At 41.7% G+C, this 17809-nt stretch overlaps 2 protein-coding genes across 4 annotated transcripts in view; one reads left to right on the top strand and one right to left on the bottom strand.

The window, feature by feature from the left end:
- Positions 1–2491, top strand: part of fli1rs (Fli-1 proto-oncogene, ETS transcription factor-related sequence) — a 103379-nt gene extending 100888 nt beyond the window's left edge. For all 3 annotated transcript variants that reach the window (XM_039770546.1, XM_039770544.1, XM_039770545.1), the window contains one exon: positions 148–2491. In XM_039770546.1, the coding sequence (XP_039626480.1) occupies positions 148–671 (524 nt within the window). In that variant the 3' untranslated portion in view covers positions 672–2491. The remainder of the gene's footprint in view (positions 1–147) is intronic.
- A 4598-nt stretch (positions 2492–7089) lies between these two features.
- Positions 7090–17809, bottom strand: part of LOC120540073 — a 49974-nt gene continuing 39254 nt past the window's right edge. Inside the window, exons 3-5 of the mRNA XM_039770547.1 lie at positions 16034–16387; positions 9354–9638; positions 7090–8911 (exon numbers count right to left, since the gene is read on the bottom strand). Of these exons, the coding sequence (XP_039626481.1) occupies positions 8799–8911; positions 9354–9638; positions 16034–16387 (752 nt within the window). The 3' untranslated portion in view covers positions 7090–8798. The remainder of the gene's footprint in view (positions 8912–9353; positions 9639–16033; positions 16388–17809) is intronic.

Raw genomic sequence — 17809 nt, 5'->3', positions numbered from 1 at the left:
TACTAGATGTTTTATGTTATGTTTTGGGTTTAGACCCAGTCTAACGAGTAGGGGAGTCTTGTTGAATTTCAATGATATGTTTGACTTGACTTATGCTGTAGAGATTCCATAAACTGACTCTTCACTTTCCCAATGTTCGCCCCACAGGGTCTGGCCAGATCCAGCTATGGCAGTTCCTTCTGGAGCTTCTGTCTGACAGTAGCAATTCAAGCTGCATCACGTGGGAAGGCACAAACGGCGAGTTCAAGATGACCGATCCAGATGAGGTGGCAAGACGATGGGGCGAGAGGAAGAGCAAACCCAATATGAACTATGACAAGCTGAGCCGGGCCTTGCGCTATTACTACGACAAGAACATCATGACCAAGGTTCACGGCAAGCGCTACGCCTACAAGTTTGACTTTAATGGCATCTCCCAGGCGCATCAAAGCCACTCCAGTGACACGGCTGTCTACAAGTACCAGCCCGATATGCAGTATGCCCCTCCATACCACGGCCAAAAAATGAACTTTGTCTCTTCCCACTCCACCTCTGTGCCTGTGGCCACCGGAAATTACTTTGGAACCCCCTCTACATACTGGAACTCAACCACAAGCACCATCTACAGCAGTCCTGCCGTTCCTAGACACCCAACCACTCATGTGTCTTCCCACATCAACCCATTCTACTAAAAAAATAAAGACACTCTTGACTGCTCTGGAACAGGTCACGTGAGTTTGTGGCCCACAAAGTGAAAAGATTCCTTGAAAACGCGGGCAGAGTTTCCTTCAAGCACGTACTGTATAACAAGAGTTTGCTGAGTTCTGATCACTGTGAGAGGGGGACATGTTTAACAGCTTTGAGGTTTTTTAATCGGGAAAAAAACCCTTGGCCTCTGAACAGTACACACGGTGGCAAATGGATGGACCTGTCTTACCTGATACTGCACGATGGATGGACACATTGAACGGAATGCATCTTAGGATTAAATGACTAGCAGACAAGTTCCCAGACGAGTATTAGTACAGAGACTTAAAGATGAGCCCAAAAATATCGAACACATTTCATTTCACACCAGGGTGAAATCAATATACAATATACGAATAACCAACGATAGGAGCGAGCTTGTTTACCGGGCTTTGATACCCCACTAGAAAGGCACAACCCTGTGGCTTCAATGTCCTCCTCACCACCTCCAATCATATCGTGGTCAATTTCAAAAATTACCAAGGTGCTTTTATTCGAAAAATGTTTTTTTTTTCCTAAACTTTCATCAATACTGCAGTGCTCTAGGCATCCTGGACGGCGAGTTCTTGTATAGTTTATCATTCCGAAAACACCGGAAACCGAATTGTAACAATGTTTGGGAATTCCATCCAGAACCCACTTTTCATGGCCAGGCAGGTAACCGAAGTACTGAAAATGAGGAACGTTCAGTCCGGACTGATACCACGTATGGGAATCTTAAACCCTAGAGATCGGGAGAAGCAGACTTCCGGGCAGGTGGGAGGTGGGCTCACAGGAATTCCTCCAGATCTTCTTGGTTTACAATGAAGAGGATCAACAGCCAGTCCATGGTGTAACATCCGTTTGCTTCCCTGGTGTCCCCTAAGATTTGAGACACATCCACGACTGTAACACCATATAAAGCCTGAATTTATTCTTCCAGTACAGAATACTTCAGTATGGCTGAATTAAAGAATCGTTTCTTTAAAAAAATTAATTCTCATTACACACTTAGTTGCTGCTAGATAAGACGAAAATACATGACAGGGCCAAAAATAGATCAATGGGATGGCTGACATAACTGTACTGTATCTCTTCTCATCCTGTAGCATTACATTGGGGCACTCGTGTGTGATTATGGTAAGGTTGTCATTCCAACAATTGCTGTTGAAAATCGATCTAGTGATGGGCGACTCCCAAACGATTTGTTCTTTTTTAATGACTCTTTTCAGTGAATCATAAGAACTGGTTCACGAACACAAATTAATCGATTCAGTGGAGCTCAACAGGAGTGCTAAAGCGTGTGCATGCCCTGCGTGATGTTGTCAGCATCTTTCATTTCGCTAGTAGATGTGCAAAGCACATGTGCATGTACCACCTGAACCAGGAGTCTTGACTCACTTGATTCATGATTAAGTCACTCCCCGTGAATTGGTCTAACAATTCTCATTCATTTGATTTGTAAACATGTAACTCCATGATAATCAGTCTAGTGAATCTCAATCATTTGACTCGTTAACAAATACCTACTCGAGAAACAGTCTAATGATTCTCGTTCATTTGGTTCGTTAACAAATACCTACTTGAAAATCAGCCTAATGATTCTCGTTCATTCGATTTATGAGCGAGTCACTAGTCAAGAATCAATCTAATGATGCTCTTCCATTTGGTTTGGGAACAAATTGCTACCCAAGAACCAGTCTAACGATTCTCATTCATTCGATTTGTGAATGAGTCACTGTTTGAGAATCATTCTAACAATTCTTGCTCATTGGTTCGTAAATGAGGTATTACCCAAAAATCAGTCTAATGATTCTCGTTCATTTGGTTTGTTAACAAGTACCTACATGAGAATCAGTCTAATGATTCTTGTTCATTCAATTTATGAACGAGTCACTAATCGAGAATCAATCTAATGATGCCCTTCCATTTGGTTTGTGAACAAATTACTACCCAAGAACCAGTGTAACGATTCTTGTTCATTCAATTTGTGAACGAGTTACTGTTTAAGAATCATTCTAACAATTCTTGCTCATTGATTCGTAAATGAGGTATTACCCAAAAATCAGTCTAATAATTCTCTTCCATTTGGTTCATGAACAAATCACTTCTCGAGAATCAGTCTAATGAGCCTCGTTCATTTGATTCGTAAACAAGGAACTCCACGATAATCAGTTTAGCAAATCTCATTCATTTGACTTGTGAATGAATCGCTACCCAAGGACCAGTCTAACGATTCTTGTTCATTCGATTTGTGAACGAGTCACTGTTTGAGAATCATTCTAACAATTCTTGCTCATTGATTCGTAAATGAGGCATTACCCAAAAATCAGTCTATTGATTCTCGTTCATTCGATTTGTGAACAAGTCACTGTTCGAGACTCAGTCTACGGAATCTCATTCATTTGACTCGTGAACAAATTGCTACCCAAGAACCAGTCTAATGATTCTCGCTCATTCGATTTGTGAATGAGTCACTAATCGAGAATCAATCTAATGACGCTCTTCCATTTGGTTAAGGAACACATTACTACCTAAGAACCAGTCTAACGATTCTCATTCATTCGATTTGTGAATAAGTCACTGTTTGAGGATCATTCTAACAATTCTTGCTCATTGGTTCGTAAATGAGGTATTACCCAAAAATCAGTCTAATGATTCTCGTTCATTTGGTTTGTTAACAAGTACCTACATGAGAATCAGTCTAATGATTCTTGTTCATTCAATTTATGAACGAGTCACTAATCGAGAATCAATCTAATGATGCCCTTCCATTTGGTTTGTGAACAAATTACTACCCAAGAACCAGTGTAACGATTCTTGTTCATTCAAATTGTGAACGAGTTACTGTTTAAGAATCATTCTAACAATTCTTGCTCATTGATTCGTAAAAGAGGTATTAGCCAAAAATCAGTCTAATGATTCTCGTTCATTCGATTTGTCAAGGAGGCACTGCCCAAGAACCAGTCTAATAATTCTCTTCCATTTGGTTCATGAACAAATCACTTCTCGAGAATCAGTCTAATGAGCCTCGTTCATTTGATTCGTAAACAAGGAACTCCACGATAATCAGTTTAGCAAATCTCATTCATTTGACTCGTGAATGAATCGCTACCCAAGGACCAGTCTAACGATTTTTGTTCATTCGATGTGTGAATGAGTCACTGTTCGAGAATCATTCTAACAATTCTTGCTCATTGATTTGTAAATGAGGTATTACCCAAGAAAAAGTCTAATGATTCTCGTTCATTTGATTCGTAAATGAGTCATTAGGAAAAGGGATAATAGCATATGAATTATCATTTTAAATGAATAATGAATTCTATATTTATATGTAAAATTAGTTATACATTTATATATAATGTAAGTGCCACATAGGATGGACAGGCATCCCTACCAGGAGAAGGGAAGGTTCCTTACCCAGACAGGATGGTCAGGCATCCTGATCAAGACAGAGAAAGGTGACTTACCCGAGCCAAGTGAATGGACAGATATCCCAGTCCAAACAGGACTTCCCTTGCCCAGGTGGATGGACGGGCATCCTAAATAGCGGTATTTACAAATCTTTCCCTGGCCTAGATAAAAGGAGAAAAGGACAGGAAAGGACTGTCTCTTCAGGGGTGTTTATCCCCCCAGGCACTAGATGGCAGCAGCCCTCCATATCGGCACACATTAGGAAACCAGCAGGGAATGCCGGGAGTTGTAGTCTGGTCAGCATAGCCCTGCTGGGGTCCATGGGTGCCACAAGAGAGCGATGCAGGAACTACACTTCCTATTACATGAGACTTCTGCTTGACCCAACAGTGCTTCCAATGGGCAGCAGCCCTGGCACCGAAAGTACTCCCAGGTCCTCAATAAAAAGGCGAGTTGGAGCTGGAAGGAAGACGGGAAACACTTGACTGGAGGAGGGCAGTGCACTGGAGAGAGAAGTGAACTGGAGGAGAGAGAATTTGTGCTTTTGTTACTTTTGAGAGGTATTGTGTATAACAAACACCCTTTGATTTGAACCGTGGACTGTATTGTGTCTTCGTGTTTGGAGCTTGGGGCTCAATGGCGCCCCCCGGCCTATCACGATAATTCAATCTATATTTGTACCTATTTAATAAATAAATAAACTGTTATTTATTAGTTACATACACATGTACATACACATATATGTGTACACATTTTTAAATTATATATTTGTAATGTGACCAGAGGGGATCAGATTTCCCAATTACAGCAAACCGAGTCTCTTAAACAGGTGGTTTGAAAGAATCGAATCAGTAAAGTGAATCAAAACGCCCATCACTAAATCGATCAGCTCAGATTGTATCAATAAGGTCGGCTTCAAAGGTGTGACAGTTCGTTTTAAATCAGTGGTGCTCAGCTGGGTGGCCCACTGTGGCTGTGAGTTTTTTGCCTGGCTGTTCACATATGGCAGTCGGTTCATTATGTAGCACAATAAACAAATTCTCATAAAAATAAACCAACATAAAACCTTGCAATCCCAGGAGTATCGCTATTGTAATACAAAACAAGAAGGAATACAAAATAAAATAATAAGAATGAATAAAGGTCCTGGGGATTTAGAAGTATTGTTTTTTTTTTTATTCTTGTTAAAGGCATTGTGCAGCCAGAAATGTATTCAGAAACAGCAGGTTGGAGTGTCGGGTTCAAAGCACCTTGGAAAAACCACTACATCCAAAATAGTATGTTGCTTATGAATTTAAGCATTCAAGTGATATTCGTAAAAAAATGCAAATCTGTTTAAATAATGTCAAGCCAGAAAACTTCCCAACGCACACATAAACACGCAAAGCATTGTCTCCAGACTACTATTTGTGTAGCATCATTACTGAAAAATGTGTAGCACATTCATCAAACTTGCAGGTCTCTTTCTTTTATTATTCTGTAAATTTCAATTTGTATAATTCTAAGAAATACACATTTGCTGAGTTATTATTTTTTTTGTAAAATTCTTATATATAGATGTCATTTTTTTAAATATGTCAATAAATACTTGTTCTCTTGATTTTATTAAATATTTCAGTTTTCTGTTGTCTGTCATGAAAGTGAAACATTGACAAACTTGAAAAGCTGTAATCAGTCAGGACTGGTTAGCATTGTCATCCTGGCGCCCCCTCCAGGTTGGCTCCTGTCTGCACCAGTGACTTTCCATCTCCTAATGAGCACAGATTGGCTTAAGTGGATTTAATAATTGATGGAGAGATGTTTGAAGTCCTGACGCCCCCTCCAGGTTAGTCTCTGCCTTGCACCCAGTGATTTGCAGATTAGGCTTCAGATCCCTATTATCCTGAACTACAGTAAACTGATTTACTGTGCCTATAAAAGTGTTTAATCCCCTTACAATTTTTCCCATTTTGGGGGCAGTTTGATTTAGTGAATCTTCATTTAATATAGTGCTTGTTCACTGTGCAGACCCATTTAAAATGTAATCTGCAGTGAAAACACATTCCAAAGTTATTTGCAGTCACCTTAAATCAATGACAGCATAGAGAGATGACATGACTGGCTCAAGAACATCCAGCAGGTTGGAAGTGGGATTAACCAGGACGTCTTGTATGTAGCGTCCGATGTTTAAGCTATCCTGGCTATGATAAAGGTGTGTTCATTTAGTGAATCTTTGTTTTATCTTTCATGGGCACCGTCATCCAACTTAATAAAAGAATAAGTACCTGTGTATCCATCCATTTAATATGTCTGTGTCATTCTAAAAGGTGGCGCATCACAAACATTAACACTGTTTTTACAAATCCCATACTAAATGGAATTTAAAAGAGACACATGCAATGTATTTGTCATTCCAACAGATGGTGCATCACAAACATTTGCAGCAATATAATATAGTTCAATTATCTTTCAAGCAGATGGTGCTTCAAAAACATTAACAATGCTTTAACAAATCCTATACCAAATGACATATATAAGAGACATGTACAATGCATGTGTCATTCCAACAGATGGTGCATCACAAACATCTGCAGCCATAAAATGCATTGCAATTATCTTTCCAAGAGATGGCGCTTCAAAAACATTAACACTGCTTTTACAAATCCCATACCACATGGCATATAAAAGAGACCTGTGCAAAACATTTTTCATTCCAACAGAAGGTGCATCACAAACATTTACAGCAATAAAATTAATTTCAATTATCTTTGCAACAGATGGTGCTTCACAAACATTAACACAACTTTAAAAAATCCCATACCAAATGGCATATAAAAGAGACATATGCAATGCATTTGTCATTCCAACAGATGGTGCATCACAAACATTGGCAGTAATAAAATGCATTGCAATTGTCTTACCAAGAGATGGCACTTCACAAACATTAACACTGCTTTTACAAATCCCATACCAAATGGCATAAAACAGAGACATGTGGAATGCATTTGTCATTCCAACAGATGGTGTATCACAAACATTTATAGTTATTAATTTTATTACAACTATTTGTGGTGTGTCCTTTCTTGGAATGGTAAGTGCAGTGCATTTTTTTTACTACAAGGATTACAAAATAATTCCAATAGATTGTTCACTGCAAATATTAATACTGAGGTCTACGTTGATTATTTAGATTTCAACCCATCTTAGATGTGAAGCGCAGCTAATAAGAATGTATGTGGATATCATCTCACACTGCTTTACAGATTCATTCCAATTGTTTCTATTTTTCTACAACGGAAGCCCAGATAATAAAGCAAATTTCTCAAATAAATGCTGGAACTTAGTGGAGGGGACACAAACAGCTGTAATTCATGGCCAAAAGTATGTGGACATCCCTCCGAATGGCAGAGTTCAGGTGCTTCGTTTTTAACAGGGGCACAAATTCAGTACATATCCATGCTATCTCCACTAACAAACATCGAGTCGTACCGAAGAGCTTAGTGACTTTAAACATAGGCCTGTCACAGGATGCCACCTTTGCCACAGGTCGATACTGGAAACTTCTGTTCTGTTAGATCTTCCCCCTGGTCAGCTGTTACTGCTATTATTGTGAAGTGGTAGCATCAATGGAGCAACAGCAGCTCAGCCATCAAGTGGTACACCGTGAAACTCACAAAGTATGGCCACCGAATGCTGATGCATGGAAAAATGGCCACTCCTGTGTGATGCACCACTCACAACCAAGTGGCAAACCGCCTCTGGAAGCAACATCAGCACAAGAACTGTGCATCAGGAGCTTCACAGCCAAGCCTATGATCACTGCCTACAATGCCAAGCATCGTCTGGAGTGGTCTTAAGGCACATCGCCCACTACTGGACGGTGGTGCTGTGGAAACGTGTTCTCTGGAGTTGTCTTCACTATCTACTGGTCTGATGGACCAATCTGAGTTTGGTAGATGGCAGGAGAACATTACCTTCTGGACTGCATAATGCCTACTGTCATGTTTGTTTGAAGTTGGAATACTGTCAGGGTTGGGGCTGGAGCCTTTGGTTCCAGTGAAGGGTTCTCTTAATGCTACAGCAGACAACGACATCTTAGACAATTGTCCACTTCCAATTTTGTATCAACGGCTTGTGAAGACCCTTTTCTATTCCAGCATGACTATGCCCTGTGGTCCATCAAGACATAAGTGGCCTGCACACAAGCCCTGACCTCAACCCTACTGAACACTTTTGGGATGAACTGGAGCTCCAGTTGTGAGCAGGCCTTCTCACCCAACATCAGGGCCTGACTTCACAAATGCTCTTTTGGCCGAATGGACACAAATTCCCAGGGACGTACTCCAAAATCTTATGGAAAGAAGATTGAAGGTTGTTATGGTGTGAGGTGGGCATCTCCATATTAATGCCCTTGGTTTTGAAATGGGAGGTCCAACCAGCTCAAATAGGTGTGATGGTCAGATGTCCACAAACCTTTGGCCATAGGATTTGCCGTATGCTGTACAGTTCAAAGTCCTCACCACTGGGGCGGGGGGCACACTGTAGGTGTTTTCGACTCCAAACAGGCACATCTTCGAGACCCTGGACAATGCAATCAAAGGACCAGACAGCCGGTGTGGTAAGGCTGTGTGTGGACTTTGTCCTCAAGGTAATTTGGTCATATGCAGCTCCTGGGGTTCACTCATGAGAGGGGAGTAGACTTACAAACCGGAACTTCTTCGCTCTTTCACAATTGCACAAAGGACAATGAGAAGTATAAGGAGAGATTTCAAAATGACCGCTGTATACAAAAACACAGGAGCCTCTGCTGGATCTGCAGTAGAGAACAAAAGAAAAATGAGTGACTCCTGCAGCTTCACACGATGGAAGGAACATTCGTTCAGAAGACGCCTGGCAAAATCTGCCGCTAACTAACAAAACACTTGAATTCTTTTTTACTCAAAATTAGCTGCCCCACTTCGGCTCTGCCCGCGTAATAGTAAAGAAGGGTCCTGCCCGGCTCCCCACTCCTGACGTCACGCTTCCCCCTCCCCTCGGCCCGCAGCCTCTGTCTCGGATTAGCACGAATATATCACTCCTGAAAGCGAACTGTGATACTTAGCGTGATGAGAGAAATTGCAAAATCAAACTGAATGTTCAAGAAAATTCTAGAAAAAAGCCTGATCTAAATCTGTTAAGTAGTTCTCTCATGATGATCGCTTGATAAGCAGATGTAAGATACGCCCGAGGTTTAAGTGTGCCAGGATGGTACTTACTGAGAGTGACGGATTCATTAATGATGTGGTGTTGAGAGTTGTAGGCCAGCACACAGGTGTAGGTGACCGGCATGATAGGAAAGTCGGTGGTGAGTTGACTTTGTAAGGCCTCCATCCCATTCTCAAGCCGGGTAATGCTCTGTACCGAAGTTTCCTCCGAGAGCTCTGTGGTTCCTTGCATCCAAAAGAGCTGAGCATGTTGGGATTTTGCAACCGTGACGTTGCAGGAGAGGATTATGCTCTGGTCGTACAGGCTGTACATGGGCGCGGAGAGGTTCAGGTGCCCTGCGGTAAAGCATACATGTGAAACTTGATTGATTAAAGTTCAAATGAAACCTTCGTCTTTAATAGGAGAAATGTCAATCAGTCAGTCACAGGGTCACGGGGGTCTGCTGGAGCCAATCCCAGCCAACACAGGGCGCAAGGCAGGAACAAACCCACTGCAGGGCACACATACACACACACACACCAACCACATTATAGGGACAATTTAGGATCGCCAATGAGCCTAACCTGCATGTCTTTGGACTGAGGGAGGAAACCCATGCAGACATGGTGAAAACATGCAAACTCCACGCAGGGAGGACCTGGGAAGCAAACCCGGGTCTCCTTACTGTGAGGCAACAGCGCTACCCACTGCACCACTGTGGCACCTCCTATATACAGTATACTGCATATTGTGATGCCAACCTGGACACACACAGGCTGGACACAGGTTCAACACAACACCCCGTTTATCTACTACGCACACTGTGCACAAATCACCAACACACAACACAACACAATTCTACTCTTCTCTTCTTTTCTCTTCTGCCAGTCCATCCGCCTCCACCCTCTCCTCAGGCTTTGTCTTCTTCTTCCTCCCAACTCTGGCCATCCAATGGAGTGAGGCGGCTCCTCTTATTCAGGTCCCGGGAATGTTCCAAGTGGCTCATCGGTATTACCTGCAATCACCCCCAGGTGTGCTGGAGGTCCTTTAGACGGCTCTGCAGCTCCCCCTGGTGGCCCCCACAGAACCCAACAGGGCTACACCAAACTTCAGCTCCCAGCATGCCCTGCGGGAATCCGTGGTGCCACAGCTGCCCAGGAGGGCTGCCCTCTGGTGTCCCAGGGGAGGGATTGCGTCAGCAGTGGCCTCTCCCTTAGTCCTTCCACTCTGTTGGCATCCAGGTAGTGGCTGTGGCCGCCCATCACAATATACAGTACATACAGTATAGAGTCGTGTGAAAAAGTAAGTACACCTCATGGAAACTGTTGACTTTTTCAACATATTTGAACAGGCATTTATTACAGAGCTTCATGCAAACAGGGTCTACTACTGTATATTCACAGGTTAAATTCCATTAGAATAAACTCCGTTTTTGTTTAAAATTCATTACAGCCATGAATGTAGAGAAAAGCCAAGCAAAATGAAAAAAAAACAGGGAAGCATGTGCATTTCTTCTGGTCCAAAAGTCCCAATTCAGGAGTTCCACTGAACAGCCAATTGGATTGCACGCTTATGTCACTTAGTTTATTTGTCACACTCTTGTAATGGAGCAGAGCTCGAGAACGGCCACTGCATACTGGAGACATTGTGGGCGGATCAAGGGGGCGGGATCACTGTCAATCAAATTCGACTTCAGCTCTATTTATGGCGGTGGTCCAAAGCTCGACTCTCTCAGTGAATCAAGTGCGACCGTCACAACGGGGATTAAGGGAGGTTGTCGCTGTGGTCAACCTACAAATGCCGTCACGGTGCATCAAGCACGATCGTCAGGGCGCTGTTCCCCTTAGTGAATTAAGAGTGAGGGTGACCATCCGCATTCCAGTAAACCAGGCACAATATGTTGGGTTTGGCCACAGCCTAATGGTTTGGAAACACTCGGCGTCACAGGCTGTGTCACACATGTGTGCATGGGTGGCAGATAAAGGGCTTCAGTAAGGGCAGCTCCAAATCAGACCGGGATGTGGCAGAGTGCACTGACTCTTTTTCTCCCTTTCCTGTAGACCATTCACGGGAGATTCCACCAGGCCCTCTTGACGTCCGAGCCGATGGAAGAAGACCTCTGGCCCCTGTGATGTCACATCCGGGCTCAAGCCTGTGGCTGAAGACCCTTAATGAGCCCGGCCCCTTTGACCTCACTTCCTGTCTTCCCCTTTAAAAACCTCCACCTTTTCCTTATTCCCTGAGTTCTGTTTTGTGCACATCAGTGCTATCATTTATTTGCAATTTGCAGCCAGGAAACCAAATATACGGGTGGCTGCCCCAAACCTTGCTATGGCTCTTTATGGAGTTTGTGACAGCTGCCACTTGGGGCACCGTTATTGAAAGGGGCGCACGCTCCAGACGCTGAAGGGGACCTGCTTATGAAACTCAACTGGGAACCACTCCCAAAATTCCATGTTAAATATAATGAGGAGCGCCATTTTTTGTAACTAAAGGGGCGCGTGTTCCGGATATCAAGGGGGTCCCCCAACTGACCAACCATCCCACCACCACAAATTCAAAGCGTAATAATACGGACTGCTACATGAGGGGAACAAACCCTATGGCTCCATATTGGCTTCCAACCAGCAGGGATGACAGCAATTTACAGAGAAAGTTGGAATTTCTTTATTGATGCTGGCAAAAAGAAAAAAGATGTTGCCATCGAGTTCAGGATTTTACAGTCAGCTTTGTCAGTAAGTCCTGAAAGAACCGCGCTACGTGCAAACACCATTATAGCAAAATCCCCTTTTAAATCAAGGACCGAATCTAAAACGTCACCAGAGAGACAGAAAGTGTGCAAAATGAGTCTCAATGGAAACAAGCGACCAAATGTTACTCCACTGCATGCCATATCAAAATCAAAGGCGATCACTACATAAAGGTCTCTGCAAAGCTAAAGTGAATCTGACATCTTTAAAGGATCTTCAAGAGGAAAAGACAACAGTGCTGACAATTACTAGGAACTAATGCAATTCCTTAGAAACACAGGATTGGGAAAAATGAATCTAGCATATTAAATGGAATGAATAATTTTGACTCTGTACAGCAGATGGCAGTAATAACCAAGAGTATCCAAACTACCGTATAACAGACGAATAAGGAGAAATCCTCATTATAACAAGTTGGTTTCTTCAGTCCCGAGCACTTTGTTCTAATGGAATTTGACCTCTCTATATATATTTATATATACAGTGGGTACGGAAAGTATTCAGACCCCTTCAATTTTCCACTCTTTGTTATATTGCAGCCATTTATTAAAATCATTTAAATTAATTTTTTCCTTCATTAATGTACACACAGCACTCCATATTGACAGACAAAAAAATTTTTGAAATTGTTGCAGATTTATTAAAAAAGAAAAACTGAAATATCACATGGTCCTAAGTATTCAGACCCTTTGCTCAGTATTTAGTAGAAGCCCCCTTTTGAGCGAATACAGCCAGGAGTCTTCTTGGGAAAGATGCAACAAGTTTTTCACACCTGGATTTGGGGATCCTCTGCCATTCCTCCTTGCAGATCCTCTCCAGTCCTGTCAGGTTGGATGGTAAACGTTGGTGGACAGCCATTTTTAGGTCTCTCCAGAGATGCTCAGTTGGGTTTAAGTCAGGGCTCTGGCTGGGCCATTCAAGAAGAGTCACAGAGTTGTTGTGAAGCCACTCCTTCGTTATTTTAGCTGTGTGCTTAGGGTCATTGTCTTGTTGGAAGGTAAACCTTCGACCCAGTCTGAGGTCCTTAGCACTCTGGAGAAGGTTTTTGTCCAGGATATCCCTGTACTTGGCCGCATTCATCTTTCCCTCGATTGCAACCTGTTGTCCTGTCCCTGCAGCTGAAAAACACCCCACAGCATGATGCTGCCACCGCCATGCTTCACTGTGGGGACTGTATTGGACAAGTGATGAGCAGTGCCTGGTTGTCTCCACACATACCGCTTAGAATTAAGGCCAAAAAGTTCTATCTTGGTCTCATCAGACCAGAGAATCTTATTTCTCACCATCTCAGAGTCCTTCAGGTGTCTTTTAGCAAACTCCAAGATAGAACTTTTATAGAACTGATATTTCAGTTTTTCTTTTTTAATAACTCTGCAACAATTTCAAAAATTCTTTTTTTTTGTCTGTCAATATGGGGTGCTGTGCGAACATTAATGAGGAAAAAAATTAATTTAAATGATTTTAGCAAATGGCTGCAATATAACAAAAAGTGAAAAATTGAAGGGGGTCTGAATACTTTCCATACCCACTGTATATACATACACACACTACCAGTCAAACATTTGAACACACACAGAAAGTGTCATATTTTTGACAGAAATGCATACTTTTTTATCAAGATACCATTACATTGATCTTAAAAGTCATTCAATATTATTTCTAATGTCTATTACTGCTTGAAATGACTGATTTTAAATTTACTGATCACGTGTGACTGCAAAGCCCCATTGTCAGCAGCCATTCCTTCACTCTTCTAATGGTCAGTTCCCTTAGTTTAACCTTAAATAGTCATATAAATGCTGATCGTTTATTATAATTGCATTAGCACCTCTGAAACCTGTTATTCTGTCACTGGGATAGCTGGAGGGAGCGGAAAGGGTGGCCCACCCAGGCGGCACTTTTTAAGAGGAAGTACTTTTTAATAAATTTTAGTACTAGAATTTTTAGACGCTTTTGACAATTTTGTTTGATATGGCTTTGGCAAGATAATGTGTATCATGTATGTCAAAATGACACCATTTTAATGTTTAGAAACAGTTATAAATACTTATGTTGCAAAGTTATATTTGCAATCTACTCTTCTTCTTCTTCTTTCGCCTGCTCCCGTTAGGGGTCGCCACAGCGGATCATCTTCTTCCATATCTTCCTGTCCTCATCATCTTGTTCTGTTACACCCATCACCTGCATGTCCTCTCTCAGCACATCCATAAACCTTCTCTTAGGCCTTCCTCTTCTCCTCTTCCCTGGCAGCTCAATCCTTAGCACCCTTCTTCCAACATACCCCTCATCTCTCCTCTGCACATGTCCAAACCAACGCAGTCTCGCCTCTCTGACTTTGTCTCCCAACCATCCAACTTGAGCTGACCCTCTAATGTCCTAATTTCTAATCCTGTCCATCCTCGTCACACCCAATGCAAATCTCAGCATCTTCAACTCTGCCACCTCCAGCTCTGTGTCCTGTGCCACCGTCTCCAGCCCATATAATATAGCTGGTCTCACAACCGTCCTGTAGACCTTCCTTTTCACTCTTGCTGATACCCGTCTGTCACAAGTCACTCCTGCCTGCACTCTCTTCTTCACTTCTCTTCCACAATCCCCATTACTCTGTACTGTTGATCCCAGTTATTTAAACTCATCCACCTTCACCAACTCTACTCCCCTCATCCTCACCACTCTACTGACCTCCCTCTCATTTACACACATGTATTCTGTCGTGGTGGTCCTACTGACCCTCATTCCTCTCCTCTCACATCTCTTCCTCTCCAGGGTCTCCTCAACCTGCTCCCTACTCTCACTACAGATCACAATGTCATCAGCAGACATCACAGTCCACGGGGATTCCTGTCTAATCTCGTCTGTCAATCCTAAACCTAAAAGTGCAATGATTTTCTGCAACGGTTTTATGTGACGTTTCTACGTCACTTTTTTGTGGCTTATTTTAAAACCTACATATATATGTTTGGTATCATTCTTTTCAGAATTTATCAAACTTTAATGTGATGTTCTTAGATTTTCAGATTCTTATTCCATTTTTTAATTATATACTAAAATATCAAGAAAGTTGTGGTTTTTAATATCAAGAAAGTCATGTTTTTTTAATAAATCATTATTATTTCAATAATTTATTTTAATAATTTAATTCAATGGCCTACCAGGCCACAAAGGGTTGGCCCTAGTATATATATATATATATATATATATATATATATATATATATATATATATATATATATATATATATATATATATATATATTTATTCAAAACTTTAATCTTTGAAATTCTGCTCTAAATATCATAATACTTCTGCAAATTTCCCACACAGTGGATATTAGAGTTGCTAGCTGTGAGAGAAGCTTCTCCAAACTGAAACTTATAAAAAAAATGATTTAAGATCTTCACTGAGTACTTTGCATTTAAGAAACGTGGCCATACTTTCCACAGAGCAGCAACTGACAAACAAAATTGTCTTTGATAACGTCATTGACGATTTTGCCAACAAAAAAGTAAGTAAAGTAATATTGTAGATTTATTGTTTGAATAGTTGTAGATTGTAGATTTTAGATTGTAATTACATTGTAATTGTAATTAAGAGTTAAAAATGTAGTTAACAATTCTGTCGTTTTCATTTTTTGTATGATATGTATTATGTTTTAACTTATAACTTTGGCAAACTTAAAGACCACCGCAGGCAACAAAAACTCTATCTATGCCACTGTATTCTGTCCATTTGAGCTACAAAGTACTGGCACTCCCAAAGTCCAGTTCTAGGATACAAAATGGCCAAAATGAAACAGATTTGTGAAGAAACATGTTGATCTATTGTTTTCAGTTTTCTGTTGTTTTTTGCCTAATGAAGGTTATTCCATGTGACAGATTGCCAAGGAACTGAAGATTTCATTAAAGGTGTCTATTACTGTCCTGAGAGAAGAGGACAAACAGGACATGATGAGGATAGAAAAAGAAAGTTAGGTTTACATTTTCTTACTCAGTCTGTCTTACCATGAACAAAGAGTAAGGTGCCATTTCCAGTGGGGCGTTGAGGAAAGTCGTTCGCAATGCAGGACATCATGCAGTAATACGTATTGTGATCTCCAGGGTGGACGTCCAAAATCCTGAGAGAAATGCTGTTGTTCCCATCTTCCTCTTCCATGTAGACCCTTCCTTTGTGATGACTGGACGAATAGTTGTTTTCTGGGTAAACATCCGTCCGGTTGATTCTTTCCCCAAAATACCAATGTGGGATTCTGCGTTTGACTGTTGCATCTCCAGGGTTAAAAACACAAGGCAGGACGGTGTCTTTGCCAGTGACCGCTGTGACGAATGGTGGCTGGATGACACTCAGGGTCTCTGCACCTGCCAAAAATTAGCACAGTTGAAACCAAATGCTGATGACTTATCAGCTGACTGAATGGCCTACTTCTTCCATGCTAAGCTTAAAGAGCTTTTATGAACCGACAATGGATTCAGAAAAAAAGTATTCAGACCCCATCACGATTCACTCCTTGACTTGTGTCTAGAATGTGGCAAACAGAATTTGATTGGCCATCGTTTCAAAAGGCACAAGTCTATCTGTGCATTAGGGGTCCTAAAATTCACACTGCATGTCAGGACAAAAGCCAAACCATGAAGTCCAAGGAACTCTCCATAGACCTCAGCGATGAAGCTGTGCTGAAAAAACAATAGTTATTTACACAAATCAAAAAACACAAACACCTATCCCCTGTCTTAGAGTCGTTACACTTGCTCTCAGTTGAGTTTAGGGTTGATTTCAAAATCCTCCTTTTCTTATATATAAACATCTACGCATGGAAGTATGCGTGTGTATCTGTCTGTCTGGCTTGGAAGTGCGAGGCTACAGCATGAAGCTCAAAGAGCCAGCAAGGTGGCCCCAGGTTATTTAACGAGTCGGAAGAAAAAATCAGGACGAGGCTACAGTATGAAGCTGAAAGAAAATGTCTCCGTCGCCAAAGTGAATCCAACGAGGAAAGACAAACTCGCTAAGCCGCTGATACACAAACGAGGCGAGCACATCGGCAAAACAAAACCTCATAGGAGAGAGAAACTCGCTTAGTCGCTGATACACAAGTGAGATGAGCGCATCGGCAAAACAAAACCTCATAGGAGAGAGAAACTTGCTTAGTCGCTGATACACAAAAGAGGCAAGCACATCGGCAAAACGAAACCTCCGAGGAGAGAGAAACTCACTTAGCCTCTGATACAAAAGTGAGATGAGCACATCGGCAAAACGAACCTCCGAGGAGAGAGAAACTCACTTAGCTGCTGATAGACAAGGGGGACGAGCACATCCGCAAAACAAAACTGCCGACTCTGCATTTCAATTTTTTTTCTGACGATGTCAATAGTTTCTAGGAGCCTGGGCTTTTTACAGCAATTTAATTTCCCCTTGGGATTAATAAAGTATCTATCTATCTATCTATCTATCTATCTATCTATCTATCTATCTATCTATCTATCATATAAAGCCTCAAATGGCCGAGGCCCTGATTACTTAGCTGAATTTTTTATTGCTTACAAACCAGAATGCACATTGAGATTTCAAGATGTCAGCCTGCTTATGATTCGAAGGATTAATAAACTACCAGTGGGAGGTCAAGCTTTTAGCTGCAGAGGCCCCCAAGCTGTAGAATGAGCTGCCTGCTAATCCTGTATAAGAGATGCCCCTTCAGTCTCAGCTTTTAAATCCCATTGGGAGGAATCTGTTGGGAGGATGACCATCTCAGCAGCTCTCAGTCAATCAGGCATTAATGGTAAGGT

This window comes from Polypterus senegalus, chromosome 12 (genome assembly GCF_016835505.1).
Source record: "Polypterus senegalus isolate Bchr_013 chromosome 12, ASM1683550v1, whole genome shotgun sequence".
Lineage (NCBI taxonomy): Eukaryota > Metazoa > Chordata > Cladistia > Polypteriformes > Polypteridae > Polypterus > Polypterus senegalus.
The sequence above is the reverse complement of the archived record's forward strand: the minus strand, read 5'-3'. Positions and strand labels throughout refer to the sequence as shown.